The sequence below is a fragment of the Taeniopygia guttata genome, chromosome 31, assembly GCF_048771995.1.
Source record: "Taeniopygia guttata chromosome 31, bTaeGut7.mat, whole genome shotgun sequence".
In the NCBI taxonomy this organism is placed as follows: Eukaryota; Metazoa; Chordata; class Aves; order Passeriformes; family Estrildidae; genus Taeniopygia; species Taeniopygia guttata.
In genome coordinates, this window is record NC_133056.1 from 618,061 (window position 1) to 635,476 (window position 17,416).

General features: G+C 61.9%; 1 protein-coding gene across 1 annotated transcript; it reads left to right on the forward strand.

Annotated features, from left to right (window-relative positions):
- Positions 1-339: 339 nt before the first annotated feature.
- TFE3 (transcription factor binding to IGHM enhancer 3) lies at positions 340-16,663 on the forward strand. Its single transcript, XM_072920468.1, has 10 exons — positions 340-453; positions 2,494-2,667; positions 4,121-4,340; positions 5,938-6,177; positions 7,321-7,410; positions 8,097-8,196; positions 10,535-10,591; positions 11,585-11,660; positions 13,453-13,594; positions 15,780-16,663. Exons 1-10 carry the CDS (start codon positions 347-349, stop codon positions 16,083-16,085), a joined length of 1,512 nt encoding a protein of 503 aa, XP_072776569.1. The 5' UTR covers positions 340-346; the 3' UTR covers positions 16,086-16,663.
- Positions 16,664-17,416: the final 753 nt, after the last annotated feature.

Here is a 17,416-nt window from a genome sequence, read left to right on the forward strand (position 1 = left end):
AGCGACCCCCCGGCCCCATAGGGACCCCACAGCCCCATAGAAACCCTCCCTGCCCTATAGCGACCCCCACAGCCCCATAGAAACCCCACAGCCCCATAGGGTCCCCACAGCCCCATAGGGACCCCCCCGGCCCTATAGCGACCCCCACAGCCCCATAGAGACCCCCCCGGCCCTATAGAGACCCCCCCGCCCCATAGGGACCCCACAGCCCCATAGGGACCCCCCGGCCCCATAGGGACCCCACAGCCCTATAGCGACCCCCCCGCCCCATAGGGACCCCCCCCACCCCAAACCCCCTCCCCCACCCCCCGTGCCCCCCCCCAGTGCCGCCGTGGGGCGGGGGGCGATGTCCGAGGGGGTCCCCGCGCCCCCCCCCGGGCCCCCCCCGGGCCCCCCCGCGGTTCTGCTGCTGCTGGAGGGGCCCGGGAGCCCCCAGACCCTTCGGCTGCTCAGGTACGGGACCCCCGGGGGGGAGGGGGCTTTGGGGGGCTGGGGGGGGTCCCGAGGGGGTTTGGGGGGGATTGGGGGGTCCCAAGGGGGTTTGGGGGGGATTGGGAGGTCCCGAGGGGGTTTATGGGGGTCCCAAGGGGGTTTGGGGGGGTCTCAGAGGGATTTGGGGGGGTTCCAAGGGGTTTTGGGGGATTTTGGGGGTCCCAAGGGGGTTTGGGGCAGTTTAGGGGGGTTTTAGTGGGGTTCCAAGGGGGTTTGGGGGGGTCCCAAGGGGTTTTGGGGGTCCCAAGGGGGTTCATGGGGGCCTCAGAGGGATTTGGGGGCGTCCCAAGAGGGTTTGGGGTAGTTTAGGGGGGGTTCCAAGGGGTTTTGGGGGGATTTTGGGGGTCCCGAGGGGGTTTGGGGCAGTTTAGGGGGGTTTTAGTGGGGTTCCAAGGGGTTTTCGGGGGGTTCCAAGGGGTTTTGGGGGTCCCAAGGGGGTTCATGGGGGTCTCAGGAGGATTTGGGGGGGGTCCCAAGGGGGTTTATGGGGGTCCCAAGAGGGATTGGGGCAGTTTAGGGGGGTTTTGGGGGGGTTCCAAGGGGTTTTGGGGGGATTTTGGGGGTCCCAAGGGGGTTTATGGGGGTCCCAGGAGGATTTCGGGGGGTCCCAAGGGGGTTTGGGGGAGCCTTGAGGTGGGTTTGGGGTTTTTGGGGGGTCCCACCAGGGTGGGGGTGGTTTGAGGGGGTCCCGAGGGGGTTTGGGGCAGTTTAGGGGCTTTGGGGCTGATTTGGGGGGGGTCCCAAGGGGGTTGGGAGGGGCTGGGGAGAATTTTGGGGTCTCTGGGTGAACTTTGGGGGTCTCTGGGTGAGTTTGGGGGTCTCTGGGTGAACTTTGGGGTCTCTGGGTGAACTTTGGGGGTCTCTGGGTGAGTTTTGGGGGTCTCTGGGTGAACTTTGGGGTCTCTGGGTGAACTTTGGGGGTCTCTGGGTGAGTTTTGGGGGTCTCTGGGTGAGTTTTGGGGGTCTCTGGGTGAGTTTTGGGGTCTCTGGGTGAATTTTGGGGTCTCTGGGTGAGTTTTGGGGTCTCTGGATGAATTTTGGGGTCTCTGGGTGAGTTTTGGGGTCTCTGGGTGAGTTTTGGGGTCTCTGGGTGAATTTTGGGGTCTCTGGGTGAGTTTTGGGGTCTCTGGATGAACTTTGGGGGTCTCTGGGTAAATTTTGGGGTCTCTGGATGAATTTTGGGGTCTCTGGGTGAGTTTTGGGGTCTCTGGGTGAGTTTGGGGGTCTCTGGGTGAACTTTGGGGGTCTCTGGGTGAACTTTGGGGTCTCTGGGTGAGTTTTGGGGTCTCTGGGTCAGTTTTGGGGTTTCTGGGTGAACTTTGGGGGTCTCTGGGTGAGTTTTGGGGTCTCTGGGCGAACTTTGGGGTCTCTGGATGAGTTTTGGGGTCTCTGGGTGAACTTTGGGGGTCTCTGGGTGAGTTTTGGGGTCTCTGGGTGAATTTTGGGGTTTTCTGGGTGAACTTTGGGGGTCTCTGGGTGAGTTTTGGGGGTCTCTGGGTGAGTTTTGGGGGTCTCTGGGTAAATTTTGGGGTCTCTGGGCAAATTTTGGGGTCTCTGGGTGAGTTTTGGGGTCTCGGGGTGAGTTTTGGGGTCTCTGGGTGAACTTTGGGGTCTCTGGGTAAATTTTGGGGTCTCTGGGTGAGTTTTGGGGTCTCTGGGTGAATTTTGGGGTCTCTGGATGAACTTTGGGGTCTCTGGGTGAACTTTGGGGTCTCTGGGTGAGTTTTGGGGTCTCTGGGTGAACTTTGGGGGTCTCTGGGTGAGTTTTGGGGTCTCTGGGTGAGTTTTGGGGTCTCGGGGTGAGTTTTGGGGTCTCTGGGTAAATTTTGGGGGTCTCTGGATGAATTTCGGGGGTCTCTGGGTGAGTTTTGGGGTCTCTGGGTGAACTTTGGGGTTTTCTGGGTGAGTTTTGGGGTCTCTGGATGAACTTTGGGGGTCTCTGGGTGAGTTTTGGGGTCTCTGGGTATTTCGGGGGTCCCTGAGCCCCCCTGTGCCCCCCAGCTCGGGGCTCCCCGAGTCCGGGATCGTGGCCGACATCGAGTGGGACCCCCCCGGGGGGGGCACCCCCAGTGAGGCCCCCCCAGGGGACCCCAACCCCGGGGACCCCCCCGGGACCCCCACGGAGCCCCCCGGACCCTTCTACAGCCTGAAGAGCCAGCCCCTCCCCCCCCCCAGGTATGGCACCCCCAAATTACCCCAAATTACCCCAAATTCACCCCAAATTATCCCAAATTCACCCCAAATTCACCCCAAATTCACCCCAAATCATCCCAGCCAACCCCTCCCCCCCCCCAGGTACGGCACCCCCAAATTACCCCAAATTATCCCAAATTCACCCCAAATTATCCCAAATTCACCCCAAATTCACCCCAAATTCACCCCAAATTATCCCAAATTCATCCCGAATTCACCCCAAATTCACCTCAAATCATCCCAGCCAATCCCTCCCCCCCCCCAGGTACGGCACCCCCAAATTATCCCAAATTCACCCCAAATTCACCCCAAATTCACCCCAAATTATCCCAAATTCACCCCAAATTATCCCAAATTCACCCCAAATTCACCCCAAATTCACCCCAAATTATCCCAAATTCACCCCAAATTCACCTCAAATCATCCCAGCCAACCCCTCCCCCCCCCCAGGTACAGCACCCCCAAATTCATCCCAAATTCACCCCAAATTATCCCAAATTCACCCCCAATTATCCCAAATTATCCCAAATACACCCCAAATTCACCCAAAATAGCCAAAATTATCCCAAATCCACCCCAAAGATCCCCAAATTCTCCCAAAGATCCCCAAATCCCCCCAAATTTGCCCCAAATCCACCAAATTCACCCCACATCCCCGAAATTCCCCCACAAACCCGCCCCAAATTCCCTCAAAGATCCCCAAATTCCCCCAAGTTCACCCAAAACTCCCCCAAAAATGCCCAAATGCCCCCCAAATTTGCCCAAAATTCATCCAAATTCCCCCCAAATTCCCCCAAATCCCCCCAAAATCCCCCCAAATCCCCCTCGGGGACCCCCCTCTCCCCGTCCCCTGTTAACCCTTTTTCCCCCAGCTCCGGGGCCATGGGGACCCCCTGATTCCCCCCAAATCCCCCGAAACTCCCCCAAATCCCCCCAAACTCCCCCAAATCCCCCCCAAATCCCCAAAATTCACCTTAAATCCACCCCAAACTCCCCCAAATCCCCCCCAAATCTCGGGGACCCCTTTCTCCCCCTGCCCCTTTAACCCTTTCCCCCCCAGATCTCAAGGTCCCCCACCCCGTGACCATAGGGACCCCCGAATTCCCCCCAAATCCCCCCCAAATCCCCCAAATCCCCCCAAACTCCCCCAAACCCCCCCCAAATCCCCCTCAAATCCCCAAAATTCACCTTAAATCCCCCCCCAAACTCCCCCAAATCCCCCTCAAATCCCCCTCAAATCCCCAAAATTCACCTAAAATTCCCCCCAAATCCCCCCCAAAACCCCATTTCTCCCCCTCCTCTGTTAACCCTTTCCTCCCAACCCCCCCCAAATCCCCCCCAAAAAACCCCCAAATCCCCCCAAATCCCCCCAAATCCCCCCCAAATCCCCCCAAACCCCCCCCTCCCCCTGCCCCGTTAACCCTTTCCCCCCCAGCTCCGGGGCGCCCCCCGGCGGTGCCGCCCCCTCCTCGCGGGCGCTGCTGCGGCTGCAGCTGATGCGGGCGCAGGCGCAGGACCAGGAGCGGCGGGAGCGCCGCCGCCCCCCCGGGACCCCCCCGGGACCCCCCACCCCCGGCCCCTCCCCCGCCATCGCCGTGGGGAACCCCCCGGGACCCCCCCGGACCCCCCCCCGCGTGCCCCCCGAGGTGCTCAAGGTGAGGGGGAGGGGAAATTTGGGGGGTTGGGGGGGAATTTGGGGTGTTGGGGGGAAATTTGGGGTGTTGGGGTGGGGGGTGCGGGGCAGGGGGATTTGGGGGGGCTCTGGGGGTGAATTTGGGATAATGGGGGAGGGATTTGGGGGGATTTGGGGTAATGGGGGAGGGAAATTCGGGATAAGGGGGGGAGGGGGATTTGAGATGATGGGGGAGGGGGATTTGGGGTAATGGGGGATTTTGGGGAATTCTGGATGAGAAAATTTGGGATCATGGGGGAGGAATTTGGGATAATGGGGCAGGAATTTGGGGGGATTTGGGGAATTCTGGATGAGAAAATTTGGGATGATGGGGGAGGGATTTGGGGGGATTTTGGGAATTCTGGATGAGAAAATTTGGGATAATGGGGGAGGGGAATTTGGGGGGATTTGGGGGGGCTCTGGGGGTGAATTTGGGATAATGGGGCGGGGATTTGGGGGGATTTGGGGTAATGGGGGATTTTGGGAATTCTGGATGAGAAAATTTGGGATAATGGGGGAGGGATTTGGGGGGATTTGGGGAATTCTGGATGAGAAAATTTGGGATCATGGGGGAGGGATTTGGGGGATTTGGGGTAATGGGGGAGGGAAATTCGGGCTAAGGGGGGGAGGGGGATTTGGGGTAATGGGGGATTTTGGGAATTCTGGATGAGAAAATTTGGGATAATGGGGGAGGGAAATTTGGGGGGATTTCTGATAAGGGGGGGAGGGATTTGGGGGGATTTGGGATGATGGGGGAGGGGAATTTGGGGGGATTTGGGGTAACGGGGGGAGGGGAATTTGGAATAATGGGGGACAGATTTGGGGGGATTTGGGACGATGGGGGAGGGGAATTTGGGGGGCTCTGGGGGTGAATTTGGGATAAGGGGGGAGGGGGGATTTGGGGGGCTCTGGGGGTGAATTTGGGCTAACTGGGGAGGGGGATTTGGAATAATGGGGGACAGATTTGGGGGGATTTGGGACGATGGGGGAGGGGAATTTGGGGGGCTCTGGGGGTGAATTTGGGATAACTGGGGAGGGGGATTTGGGATGATGGGGGAGGGGAATTTGGGGGGCTCTGGGGGTGAATTTGGGATAAGGGGGGAGGGGAATTTGGGGGGATTTGGGATAAGGGGGGAGGGGAATTTGGGGGGCTCTGGGGGTGAATTTGGGATAATTGGGGAGGGGGATTTGGGATAATGGGGGACAGATTTGGGGGGATTTGGGATGATGGGGGAGGGGTTTGGGGGGATTTGGGATGATGGGGGAGGGGCATTTGGGGGGCTCTGGGGGTGCATTTGGGATGATGGGGGAGGGGCATTTGGGGGGCTCTGGGGGTGAATTTGGGATAAGGGGGGAGGGGAATTTGGGGGGATTTGGGATAACTGGGGAGGGGGATTTGGGATAATGGGGGAGGGGGATTTGGGGGGCTCTGGGGGTGAATTTGGGATAACTGGGGAGGGGGATTTGGGACATTCCGGCAATTCCCGGGCTGGAATCTCTGGGGGAAGGTTCTGGAGGGGCGGGGGCGGGGGAGGGGATTTTGGGGAGGGGTCTGAGGCCGCGCCCCTCCCCCCCCACAGGTGCAGACCCACCTGGAGAACCCCACCCGGTACCACCTGCGGGCGGCGCAGCGGCAGCAGCTGCGGCTGTACCTGAGCCACGCCCAGGGGCGGGGCCGGCCCGGGACCCCCCCCCCGGGACCCCCCCCCGAAACACCCCCCGGACCCCCCCCCGGGACCCCCCCCCCGGGACCCCCCCCCGAAACACCCCCCGGACCCCCCCCCGGCACCCCCCCGGGGCCGCTGCACCACGAGAAGGAGGTGAGGGGGGGGGGGAGGGGCGGGACGGCATCGGGGGGGGGGGGGGGTTATGGGGGTGTGCGGCGTCATAATGGGGTCAGTGATGTCATAAACGGGTCTGTGACGTCATAATGGGGTCGGTGATGTCATAACAGGGGTCTGTGACGTCATAATGGGGTCTGTGATGTCATAACAGGGGTCTGTGACATCATAAAAGGGTCTGTGATGTCATAAAGGGGTCTGTGACGTCATAATAGCAGTCTGTGACATCATAAAGGGGTCAGTGATGTCATAAGAGGGGTCTGTGATGTCATAAAGGGGTGTGTGATGTCATAATGGCAGTGTGTGACGTCATAATGGGGTCTGTGACGTCATAATGGGGTCTGTGATGTCATAATGGGGTTGGTGATGTCATAATGGCAGCCTGTGACGTCATAATGGCGGTCTGTGACGTCATAATGGGGCGTGTGACGTCATAATGGCGGTCTGTGACATCATAATGGGGTTGGTGATGTCATAATGGCAGTCTGTGATGTCATAATGGGGTCTGTGACATCATAAAGGGGTCTGTGACGTCATAATGGCGGCCTGTGGCGTCATAACTAGGTGTGTGACGTCATAATGGCAGTCTGTGATGTCATAATGGGGTCTGTGATGTCATAACAGGGGTCTGTGATGTCATAAAGGGGTCTGTGATGTCATAATGGGGTCTGTGACATCATAAGAATGTCTGTGACGTCATAAAGGGGGTCAATGATGTCACAAAGGGGGTCTGTGACGTCACGACGAGGATAATGAGGTGATAAGGAGAGGGGATGACGTCAGGGCGAAGGACGGTGACGTCATCAGGGGTAATAACAGGGTGGTGATGTCATAAAGGGATCCGTGACGTCACAGAGGGGTGTGTGACGTCACAGGGAGGTGCTGGTGCGATAAGGGGAGGCGATGACGTCACAGGCAGGAACAGGAGGGTGATGACGTCACGAGGGAGTGGGGGGGCGTGTCTGTGACGTCATAACGAGCACCAGGACGCGCTGGGAGGGGCGATGACGTCACACAGGGCGGCGATGACGTCACACCTCAATCGGTGAGGGAGGGGCGGGGTTCGATGACGTCACGCGTGGGGTGGGCGGGGTTTGATGACGCCGCCGTGTCCCCGCGCAGATCGATGACGTCATCGATGAGATCATCAGCCTGGAGTCGAGCTACGAGGACCTGCTGGGCCTGGAGGGGCCCCTCCCCCTCCCCAGCACGGTGCGGGCCCTTTAAGGGAGGGGGCGGGGCCTGGGGGAATGTGGGCGTGGTTTCCCCTATAAGGAAATGTGGGCGTGGCTTTCTATATGATAAAATGTGGGCGTGGCTTTCCCATATAAGAAAATTTGGGCGTGGCTTTCCCATATGATAAAATGTGGGCGTGGCTTTCCCATATGATAAAAGGTGGGCGTGGCTTTCCCATATGATAAAATGTGGGCGTGGCTTTCCCGTATAAGGAAATGTGGGCGTGGTTTCCCGTATGATAAAATGTGGGCGTGGCTTTCCCATATGATTAAATGTGGGCGTGGCTTTCCATATGATAAAATGTGGGCGTGGCTTTCCCCTATAAGGAAATGTGGGCGTGGCTTTGCTCACACGGGTTTAGGGCGTGGCTAATTACCATATAAGGATATGCAGATGTGGTTTATTGCCGTATAATCACTGTGGGCGTGGCTTACCCATATAAGGGCACAATAGGGGCGTGGCCAGAATGGGGCGTTGCTTATGAATATTTAATTAATGTTGGGCTGAGTGGGCGTGGCTTTGCCTAAACACCCCTGGGTGTGGGTGTGGTCAGGTGGGCGTGGCTTGCATATAAGTGGGCGTGGCCTTGCTCAAAGGTGTTGGGGGCTTTGTGGGCGTGGTCAGGGTGGGCGTGGCCGCTCTGACCCCGCCCCCTCCCGCAGCTCCCCACCCCAGGGCCCCTCCTGGGGGGGCTCAGCCCCGCCCGGGGCGGGAGCAGCTCCTGCCCGGCCGAGCTGCCGCGGGTCAAGGCCGAGCTCTCAGGTCGGGGGTCCTGGGGGGCTCTGGGGGGTCCTGGGGGGTCCCTGTGGGGTGGGGAGGGGTCCCTGTGGGTGAGGAGGGGTCCGTGTGGGGTGGGGAGGGGTCCTGGGGGCTCTGGGGGGTCCCTGTGGGGTGGGGAGGGGTCCCTGTGGGGTGGGGGGGGTCCCTGAGGGGTCCTGGGGGGTCCCTGAGGGGTCCCTGTGGGGTCCTGGGGGGTCCCTGAGGGGTGGGGAGGGTCCCTGAGGGGTCCTGGGGGGTCCTGGGGGGTCCCTGTGGGGTGGGGAGGGGTCCCTGTGGGGTGAGGAGGGGTCCCTGTGGGGTGGGGAGGGGTCCCTGAAGGGTGAGGAGGGGTCCCTGTGGGGTGAGGAGGGGTCTCTGGGGGATCCTGGGGGGTCCCTGTGGGGTGAGGAGGGGTCCCTGAGGGGTGGGGAGGGGTCCCTGAGGGGTCCTGAGGGGTCCCTGGGGGGTGGGGAGGGGTCCCTGGGGGGTGGGGAGGGGTCCCTGAGGGGTCCTGGGGGGTCCCTGGGGGGTGGGGAGGGGTCCCTGTGGGGTGGGGAGGGGTCCCAGGGGGGTCCTGGGGCGTCCCTGAGGGGTCCTGGGGGGTCCCTGTGGGGTGGGGAGGGGTCCTGAGGGGTCCTGGGGGGTCCCTGTGGATTGGGGAGGGGTCCCTGAGGGGTCCTGGGGGGTCCCTGTGGATTGGGAAGGGTCCCTGTGGGGGGGGAGGGGTCCTGAGGGGTCCTGAGGGGTCCCTGAGGGGTGGGGAGGGGTCCCTGGGGGGTCCTGGGGGGTCCCTGTGGGGTGGGGAGGGGTCCCTGGGGGGTCCTGGGGGGTCCCTGAGGGGTCCTGGGGGGTCCCTGTGGGTGAGGAGGGGTCCCTGAGGGGTCCTGGGTGGTCCTGGGGGGTGGGGAGGGGTCCTGAGGGGTGGGGAGGGGTCCTGAGGGGTCCTGGGGGGTCCCTGTGGGGTGGGGAGGGGTCCCTGTGGGGTGGGGAGGGGTCCCTGTGGGGTGGGGAGGGGTCCCTGTGGGGTCCTGGGGGTCCCTGTGGGGTGGGGAGGGGTCCCTGTGGGGTCCTGGGGGTCCCTGTGGGGTGGGGAGGGGTCCCTGTGGGGTGGGGAGGGGTCCCTGTGGGGTCCTGCGGGGTCCTGGGGGGTCCCTGTGGGGTCCTGGGGGTCCCTGTGGGTGGGGAGGGGTCCCTGAGGGGTCCTGGGGGGTCCCTGAGAGGTGGGGAGGGGTCCCTGAGGGGTCCTGAGGGGTCCTGGGGGGTTCCTGTGGGGTGGGGAGGAGTCCCTGAGGGGTCCTGAGGGGTCCCTGGGGGGTGGGGAGGGGTCCTGAGGGGTGGGGAGGGGTCCCTGTGGGTGAGGAGGGGTCCTGGGGGGCTCTGGGGGGTCTTGGGGGGTCCCTGTGGGGTGGGGAGGGGTCCCTGTGGGTGGGGAGGGGTCCCTGTGGGGTGGGGAGGGGTCCTGGGGGGTCCCTGTGGGGTCCTGGGGGTCCCTGTGGGGTCCTGTGGGGTCCTGGGGGGTCCTGGGGGGTCCCTGTGGGGTGGGGAGGGGTCCTGGGGGGTCCCTGAGGGGTCCCTGAGGGGTCCTGGGGGGTCCCTGTAGGGTGGGGAGGGGTCCTGAGGGGTCCCTGTGGGTGAGGAGGGGTCCTGGGGGGTCCCTGTAGGGTGGGGAGGGGTCCTGAGGGGTCCCTGTGGGTGAGGAGGGGTCTCTGAGGGGTCCTGGGAGGTCCCTGTGGGGTGGGGAGGGGTCCTGGGGGGTCCCTGTGGGGTGGGGAGTGGTCCCTGTGGGGTGGGGAGGGGTCCCTGAGGGGTCCTGGGGGGTCCCTGTGGGGTCCTGGGGGGTCCTGGGGGGTCCCTGTGGGGTGGGGAGGGGTCCTGGGGGGTCCCTGTGGGGTGGGGAGGGGTCCCTGTGGGGTGGGGAGGGGTCCCTGGGGGGTCCTGGGGGGTCCTGGGGGGTCCCTGTGGGTGGGGAGGGGTCCTGGGGGGTGAGGAGGGGTCCCCATGGAGGGGAGGGGTCCCTGGGGGGGCTCAGAGGGGTTTTTGGGGGTCCCTGTGGGGTGGGGAGGGGTCCTGGGGGGTCCCTGTGGGGTGGGGAGGGGTCCTGGGGGGTCCCTGTGGGGTGGGGAGGGGTCCCCGCGGTGGGGAGGGGTCCCTGGAGGATTAAAAGGGTTTTTTTTTGGGGGGCAGGGGGGGTCGCTCTGGTGGTCTCGGGGTCCATCTGGGGCCGATTTTTGGGGGTTTTTTTGGGGGGGGGGAGGGGTTTCTTGTTGGGGGGGGGTCGATAATTTGAGGGGGGGTCTCTAATTTGAGGGGGGGTCTCTGATTGTTTCCCCTCCCCCCCCAGAATCGGAGGCCAAAGCGCTGCTGAAGGAGCGGCAGAAGAAGGACAACCACAACCTGAGTGAGCTGGGGGGGCTTGGGGGGTCCTGGGGGGGCTTGGGGGGGCCTGGGGGGGTCCTGGGGGGGTCTTGGGGGGTCTTGGGGGAGTTTTGGGGGGTCCTGGGGGGGTCCTGGGGGGGTCCTGGGGGGGTCCTGGGGGGGGCTGGGGGGGCTTGGGGGGGTCCTGGGGGTGTCCTGGGGGTTCCTGGGGGGTCCTGGGGGGGTTTTTGGGGGGTCCTGGGGGGTCCTGGGGGGGCTTGGGGGGGTCCTGGGGGGGTCTGGGGGGGCTTGGGGGGTCCTGGGGGGGTCCTGAGGGGGTCTGGGGGGGCTTGGGGGGTTCTGGGGGGGTCCTGGGGGGTCCTGGGGGGGGCCTGGGGGGGTCCTGGGGGGGCTTGGGGGGGTCCTGGGGGGGTCCTGGGGGGGGTCTGGGGGGGCTTGGGGGGGTCCTGGGGGGGTCTGGGGGGTCCTGGGGGGGTCCTGGGGGGGCTTGGGGGGTCCTGGGGGGGTCTTGGGGGTCTTGGGGGGATCCTGGGGGGTCCTGGGGGGGGTCCTGGGGGGGTCCTGGGGGGGTCTGGGGGGTCCGGGAGGGGGTTTGGGGGGTTCTGGGTGGTCCTGGGGGGGCTTGGGGGGGCTTGGGGGGTCCTGGGGGGGCTTGGGGGGTCTGGGGGGGTCCTGGGGGGGTCCTGGGGGGTCCTGGGGGGGTCCTGGGGGGGTCTTGGGGGGGTCTGGGGGGTCTTGGGGGAGTTTTGGGGGGTCCTGGGGGGTCTGGGGGGGTCCTGGGGGGTCTTGGGGGGTCTTGGGGGTCCTGGGGGTTTCTGGGGGGGTCCTGGGGGCTTTTGGGGGGTCCTTGGGGTGTCCTGGGAGGTTCTGAGGGGGTTTTGGGGGGTCCTGGGGCTCCTTGGGGGGATTTTGGGGGTCCCCAAGGGCTGGGGGGGGGGTTTTGGGGGGTCCTGGGGTTCCCTGGGGGGTTTTGGGGGTCCCGGGGGGTCTCACGTGTCCCCCCCCCCCCCCACAGTCGAACGGCGCCGTCGCTTCAACATCAACGACCGGATCAAAGAATTGGGGACCCTGATCCCCAAAAACAGCGACCCGTGAGTGGGGAGGGTCCTGGAAGGGGAATGGGGCAGTTAGGGACCCCCAGGGAGGGTCCTGGAAGGGGAATGGGGCAGTTAGGGACCCCCAGGGAGGGTCCTGGAAGGGGAATGGGGCAGTTAGGGACCCCCAGGGAGGGTCCTGGAAGGGCAATGGGGCAGCCGGGGACCCCCAGGGAGGGTCCTGGAAGGGGAATGGGGCAGCCGGGGACCCCCAGGGAGGGTCCTGGAAGGGCAATGGGGCAGTTAGGGACCCCCAGGGAGGGTCCTGGAAGGGGAATGGGGCAGCCGGGACCCCCAGGGAGGGTCCTGGAAGGGGAATGGGGCAGCCGGGGACCCCCAGGGAGGGTCCTGGAAGGGGAATGGGGCAGTTAGGGACCCCCAGGGAGGGTCCTGGAAGGGGAAAGGGGCAGTTAGGGACCCCCAGGGAGGGTCCTGGAAGGGAAATTGGGCAGTTAGGGACCCCCAGGGAGGGTCCTGGAAGGGGAATTGGGCAGTTAGGGACCCCCAGGGAGGGTCCTGGAAGGGGAATTGGGCAGTTAGGGACCCCCAGGGAGGGTCCTGGAAGGGAAATTGGGCAGCTGGGGACCCCCAGGGAGGGTCCTGGAAGGGGAATGGGGCAGCCGGGGACCCCCAGGGAGGGTCCTGGAAGGGGAATGGGGCAGCCGGGGACCCCCAGGGAGGGTCCTGGAAGGGAAATTGGGTGGTTAGGGACCCCCAGGGAGGGTCCTGGAAGGGGAATGGGGCAGCTGGGGACCCCCAGGGAGGGTCCTGGAAGGGGAATGGGGCAGCCAGGGACCCCCAGGGAGGGTCCTGGAAGGGGAATTCCCCCTATGGCAGGTCCTAGAAGGGAAAATTTGCCAGATAAGGACTCCCAAAGTAGGTCCTGGAAGGGAAATTTGACATTTAGGGACCCCCGGGGTGGAGTCTGGAGGGGCTGAGGTGCCCAAGGACCCCCAGGGAGGGTCCTGGAAGGGGAATGGGGCAGTGAGGGACCCCCAGGGGCGTTCTGGGGTGATCCCGGGGGCGTTCCGGGGGTATTTTGGGGGGTGATCCCGGGACTGATCCCAGTGATCCTGAGGAATTTCGGGGGCCAATCCTGGGGCTGATCCGGGGCTGATCCCGGGGTTTTTTTGGGGCTGATTGGGGGTTTTTTGGGGGCTGATCCGGGGTGATCCCGGGGTTTTTTGGGGGCTGATCCCGGGTTTTTTTGGGGGCTGATCCAGGGTTATTTTGGGGCTGATTGGGGGTTTTTTTGGGGGGCTGATCTGGGGTTATTTTGGGGCTGTTCGGGGGTTATTTTAGGACTGTTCGGGGTTTTTTTTTGGGGCTGATCCGGGGCGATCCCGGGGTTTTTTTGGGGGCTGATCCAGGGTTATTTTGGGGCTGATTGGGGTTTTTTGGGGGCTGATCTGGGGCAATCCCGGGGTTATTTTGGGGCTGATCCGGGGTTTTTTTGGGGGGCTGATCCCGGGGTTATTTTGGGGCTGATTGGGGTTTTTTTTGGGGGGCTGATCCGGGGTTATTTTGGGGCTGATCCGGGGTTATTTTGGGGGCTGATCCCGGGGTTTTTTTTGGGGGCTGATTTGGGGTTTTTTTGGGGCTGATCCGGGGCAATCCCGGGGTTATTTTGGGGCTGATCCCGGGTTATTTTGGGGCTGATCCCGGGTTATTTTGGGGCTGATCCGGGGTTATTTTGGGGCTGATCCGGGGTTATTTTGGGGCTGATCCGGGGTTATTTTGGGGCTGATCCGGGGTTTTTTTGGGGGCTGACCCGGGCTGATCCCGGCAGGGAGATGCGCTGGAACAAGGGAACCATCCTGAAGGCGTCGGTGGATTACATCCGCAAACTGCAGAAGGAGACGCAGCGAGCGCGGGAGCTGGAGCTGCAGCAGCAGCGGCTGGAGCAGCAGAACCGCAGCCTGCAGCTGCGCCTGCAGGTACGGGAATTCGGGAATTAATTTGGGAATTAATTTGGGAATTTGGGATTGGGAATTTGGGATTGGGAATTTGGGAATTTGGGATTGGGAATTTGGGATTGGGAATTTGGGATTGGGAACGGGAGCAGCAGAACCGCAGCCTGCAGCTGCGCCTGCAGGTACCGGAATTTGGGAATTTGGGAATTTGGGATCGGGAATTTGGGAATTTGGGATTGGGAATTTGGGAATTTGGGATCGGGAATTTGGGAATTTGGGATCAGGAATTTGGGAATTTGGGATTGGGAATTTGGGATCGGGAATTTGGGAATGGGATCAGGAGCAGCAGAACCGCAGCCTGCAGCTGCGCCTGCAGGTACCGGAATTTGGGAATTTGGGGATTTGGGATCGGGAATTTGGGAATTTGGGATCGGGAATTTGGGAATTTGGGATCGGGAATTTGGGATTGGGGATTTGGGAATTTGGGAATTTGGGATCGGGAATTTGGGAATTTGGGATTGGGAATTTGGGAATTTGGGATTGGGAACAGGAGCAGCAGAACCGCAGCCTGCAGCTGCGCCTGCAGGTACGGGATCGGAATTTGGGAATTAATTTGGGAATTTGGGATTGGGAATTTGGGATTGGGAATCTGGGAATTTGGGATCGGGAATTTGGGAATTTGGGATTGGGAACAGGAGCAGCAGAACCGCAGCCTGCAGCTGCGCCTGCAGGTACCGGAATTTGGGAATTTGGGATCGGGAATTTGGGAATTTGGGAATTTGGGATTGGGAATTTGGGAATTTGGGATCGGGAATTTGGGAATTTGGGAATGGGATCAGGAGCAGCAGAACCGCAGCCTGCAGCTGCGCCTGCAGGTACCGGAATTTGGGAATTTGGGAATTAATTTGGGAATTTGGGATTGGGAATTTGGGATCAGGAATTTGGGATTGGGAACAGGAGCAGCAGAACCGCAGCCTGCAGCTGCGCCTGCAGGTACGGGATCAGAATTTGGGAATTTGGGAATTAATTTGGGAATTTGGGAATTTGGGATCGGGAATTTGGGAATTTGGGAATTTGGGATTGGGAACAGGAGCAGCAGAACCGCAGCCTGCAGCTGCGCCTGCAGGTACGGGAATTTGGGAATTAATTTGGGAATTTGGGATCGGGAATTTGGGAATTTGGGATCGGGAATTTGGGAATTTGGGATTGGGAATTTGGGAATTTGGGAATTAATTTGGGAATTTGGGATTGGGAACAGGAGCAGCAGAACCGCAGCCTGCAGCTGCGCCTGCAGGTACGGGAATTCGGGAATTAATTTGGGAATTTGGGATTGGGAATTTGGGAATTTGGGATCGGGAATTTGGGAATTTGGGAATTTGGGATCGGGAATTTGGGATCGGGAGCAGCAGAACCGCAGCCTGCAGCTGCGCCTGCAGGTACGGGATCGGAATTTGGGATTGGGATTGGGAATTTGGGAATTTGGGATTGGGAATTTGGGATCAGGAATTTGGGAATTTGGGATTGGGAATTTGGGATCGGGAATTTGGGAATTTGGGATTGGGAACAGGAGCAGCAGAACCGCAGCCTGCAGCTGTGCCTGCAGGTACCGGAATTTGGGAATTAATTTGGGAATTTGGGATCGGGAATTTGGGAATTTGGGAATTTGGGATCGGGAATTTGGGAATTTGGGAATTTGGGAATTTGGGATTGGGAATTTGGGATTGGGATCGGGAGCAGCAGAACCGCAGCCTGCAGCTGCGCCTGCAGGTACCGGAATTTGGGATTGGGAATTTGGGAATTTGGGAATTTGGGATCGGGAATTTGGGATCGGGAATTTGGGAATTGGGAGTTTGGGATCGGGAATTTGGGATTTGGGAGATTGGGAATTTGGGATTGGGAACGGGGTTGGGATTTTTTGATTGGGAATTTGGGATCGGGAATTTGGAATTGGGAATTTGGGAATTTGGGATCGGGAATTTGGGAATTTGGGATTGGGATTTTGGGATCGGGAATGGGGGGCGGGAATGCGGAATTCGGGAACCTCCCTGGGGGCAGAGCAGAATTTTTGGGAATATTTTGGCTTTGGGATGAGTTCCGGAGCAGGGCAGGGGAGGGGAATGTTTGGAATCGTGGGGAGCAGAATCCAGGGAATATTTGGGATACCCAAATCACCGATCCCCCCCTCCCCCTCCCCAAATTCCACCTGCAGGAACTGGAGCTCCAAGCCCAAATCCACGGGCTGCCCCTCACCCCCCCCATGGCCGAGGGGGGCTGCGAGGAGCCTTTGGGGGGGGGTCCCCCTTTTCCGCCCGGGGGTCCCCCCACCCCCCAGAGCCTCCTGGAGCTGCCGCTGGATCTGGGGGGTCCCGAGGGGGCCCTGGGGGACATCCTGATGGACGATGGGGGGGGTCTGTCCCCCCTCGGCCCCCCGGGCGCCCTCCTGGCCTCGCCGGGCCCCTCGCGGGCCTCCAGCCCCCGCAGCAGCCTCAGCATGGAGGACGAGCCCTGAGGCGGCCCTGGGGGGGATTTTTTGGGACCCCTCCCCATTTTTCGGGACCCCCCACCCCCCTGAAGATTCTGGGTGGGCCCCACCAGGCGCCGTTTGAAGAGTCTTAAAGCGGCCCCGCGCTTTGTAATGGAGGCCCCGCCCCTTTAAGCGGTGTTGCCCTTTTAAGGCGCCCCGTGCGGACCCCCCCCCTCTCTTAAAGGGGCTCGGCCGGGCGTGGCTCCTTGGAAGGGGGGGGCGGCCCCCTCCATGTGTGTGTGGCCCCTTTAAGGCGCTGGCGCCGGGCCCCACCTGGGCGTGGCCCTTTGAAGCCCCGCCCCTCCGTGAGGCCACGCCCTTTCCCCGGCTCACCCAATCAGGAGGCTGCTGGGGGCTGGGCCCTCACTGAAGCCCCGCCCCTTTTGCTGTCACTCACGTTTATCCCGCCCGCTAACAGACCACGCCCCTTTTTTTCGAGGCCACGCCCCCTTTTCGAGGCCACGCCCCTCGGCCCCACTTAAAGGGCCACACCCGCATTTACCCCTCCCCCCATCCCGATTTTGTACTGCGCCCTCAGGTGGGAAATAAAAGTTTGGTAACGACGGCGGCGTCGTGTCCCCCCCCGGTCCTGATCCCACTCGGTGTCCCTTGTCCTGTCCCTGTGTCCCAATTCCTGTCCTCGTGTCCCTGTCTTGTCCCTATGTCCCCCCATTGTGTCCCCATCATGTCCCCACCCTTGTTCCCTTGTCCCTGTCCCCATCTTATCCCCCTGTCCCCATCCCCATCCTTGTCCCTGTGTCCCCATCGTGTCCCCGTGTCCCTTGTCCTGTCCTCGTGTCCCTGTCCCCATCCTTGTCCCTATGTCCCCATCGTGTCCCCATGTCCCCATGTCCCCATCCCTGTCCCCATCCCTGTCCCCATGTCCCAATTCCTGTCCTCGTGTCCCTGTCTTGTCCCTATGTCCCCATGAGTCCCCACCCCCCCATCGTGTCCCCATGTCCCCATATCCGTCCCCCTCTCCCTCATCCCGTGTCCCCACTCCTGTCCCCATCTTGTCCCCATATCCCCACTCCTGTCCCCTGTCCCTGTCCCCATTCCCCACTTCCCCCATGTCCCCTTGTCCCTGTCCCCACTCCTGTCCCCATCTTGTCCCCATCCCTGTCCCCATGTCCCAATTCCTGTCCTCGTGTCCCCGTCTTGTCCCCATGTCCCCATTCTGTCCCCCGTGTCCCCATCTTGTCCCCGTCCCTGTCCCCATGTCCCCATTCCTGTCCCCATATCCCCACTCCTGTCCCCTGTCCCTGTCCCCACTCCTGTCCCCATCTTGTCCCCGTCCCTGTCCCCCTGTCCCAATT

Excerpts from the sequence above, each read along its gene's own strand:
- TFE3 (XM_072920468.1), top strand. The coding sequence starts at position 347 with ATGTCCGAGGGGGTCCCCGCGCCCCCCCCCGGGCCCCCCCCGGGCCCC. Across the intron at positions 2,668-4,120 it reads CAGCCCCTCCCCCCCCCCAG|CTCCGGGGCGCCCCCCGGCG; the intron begins GTATGGCACCCC and ends TTTCCCCCCCAG. Across the intron at positions 10,592-11,584 it reads GAAGGACAACCACAACCTGA|TCGAACGGCGCCGTCGCTTC; the intron begins GTGAGCTGGGGG and ends CCCCCCCCACAG.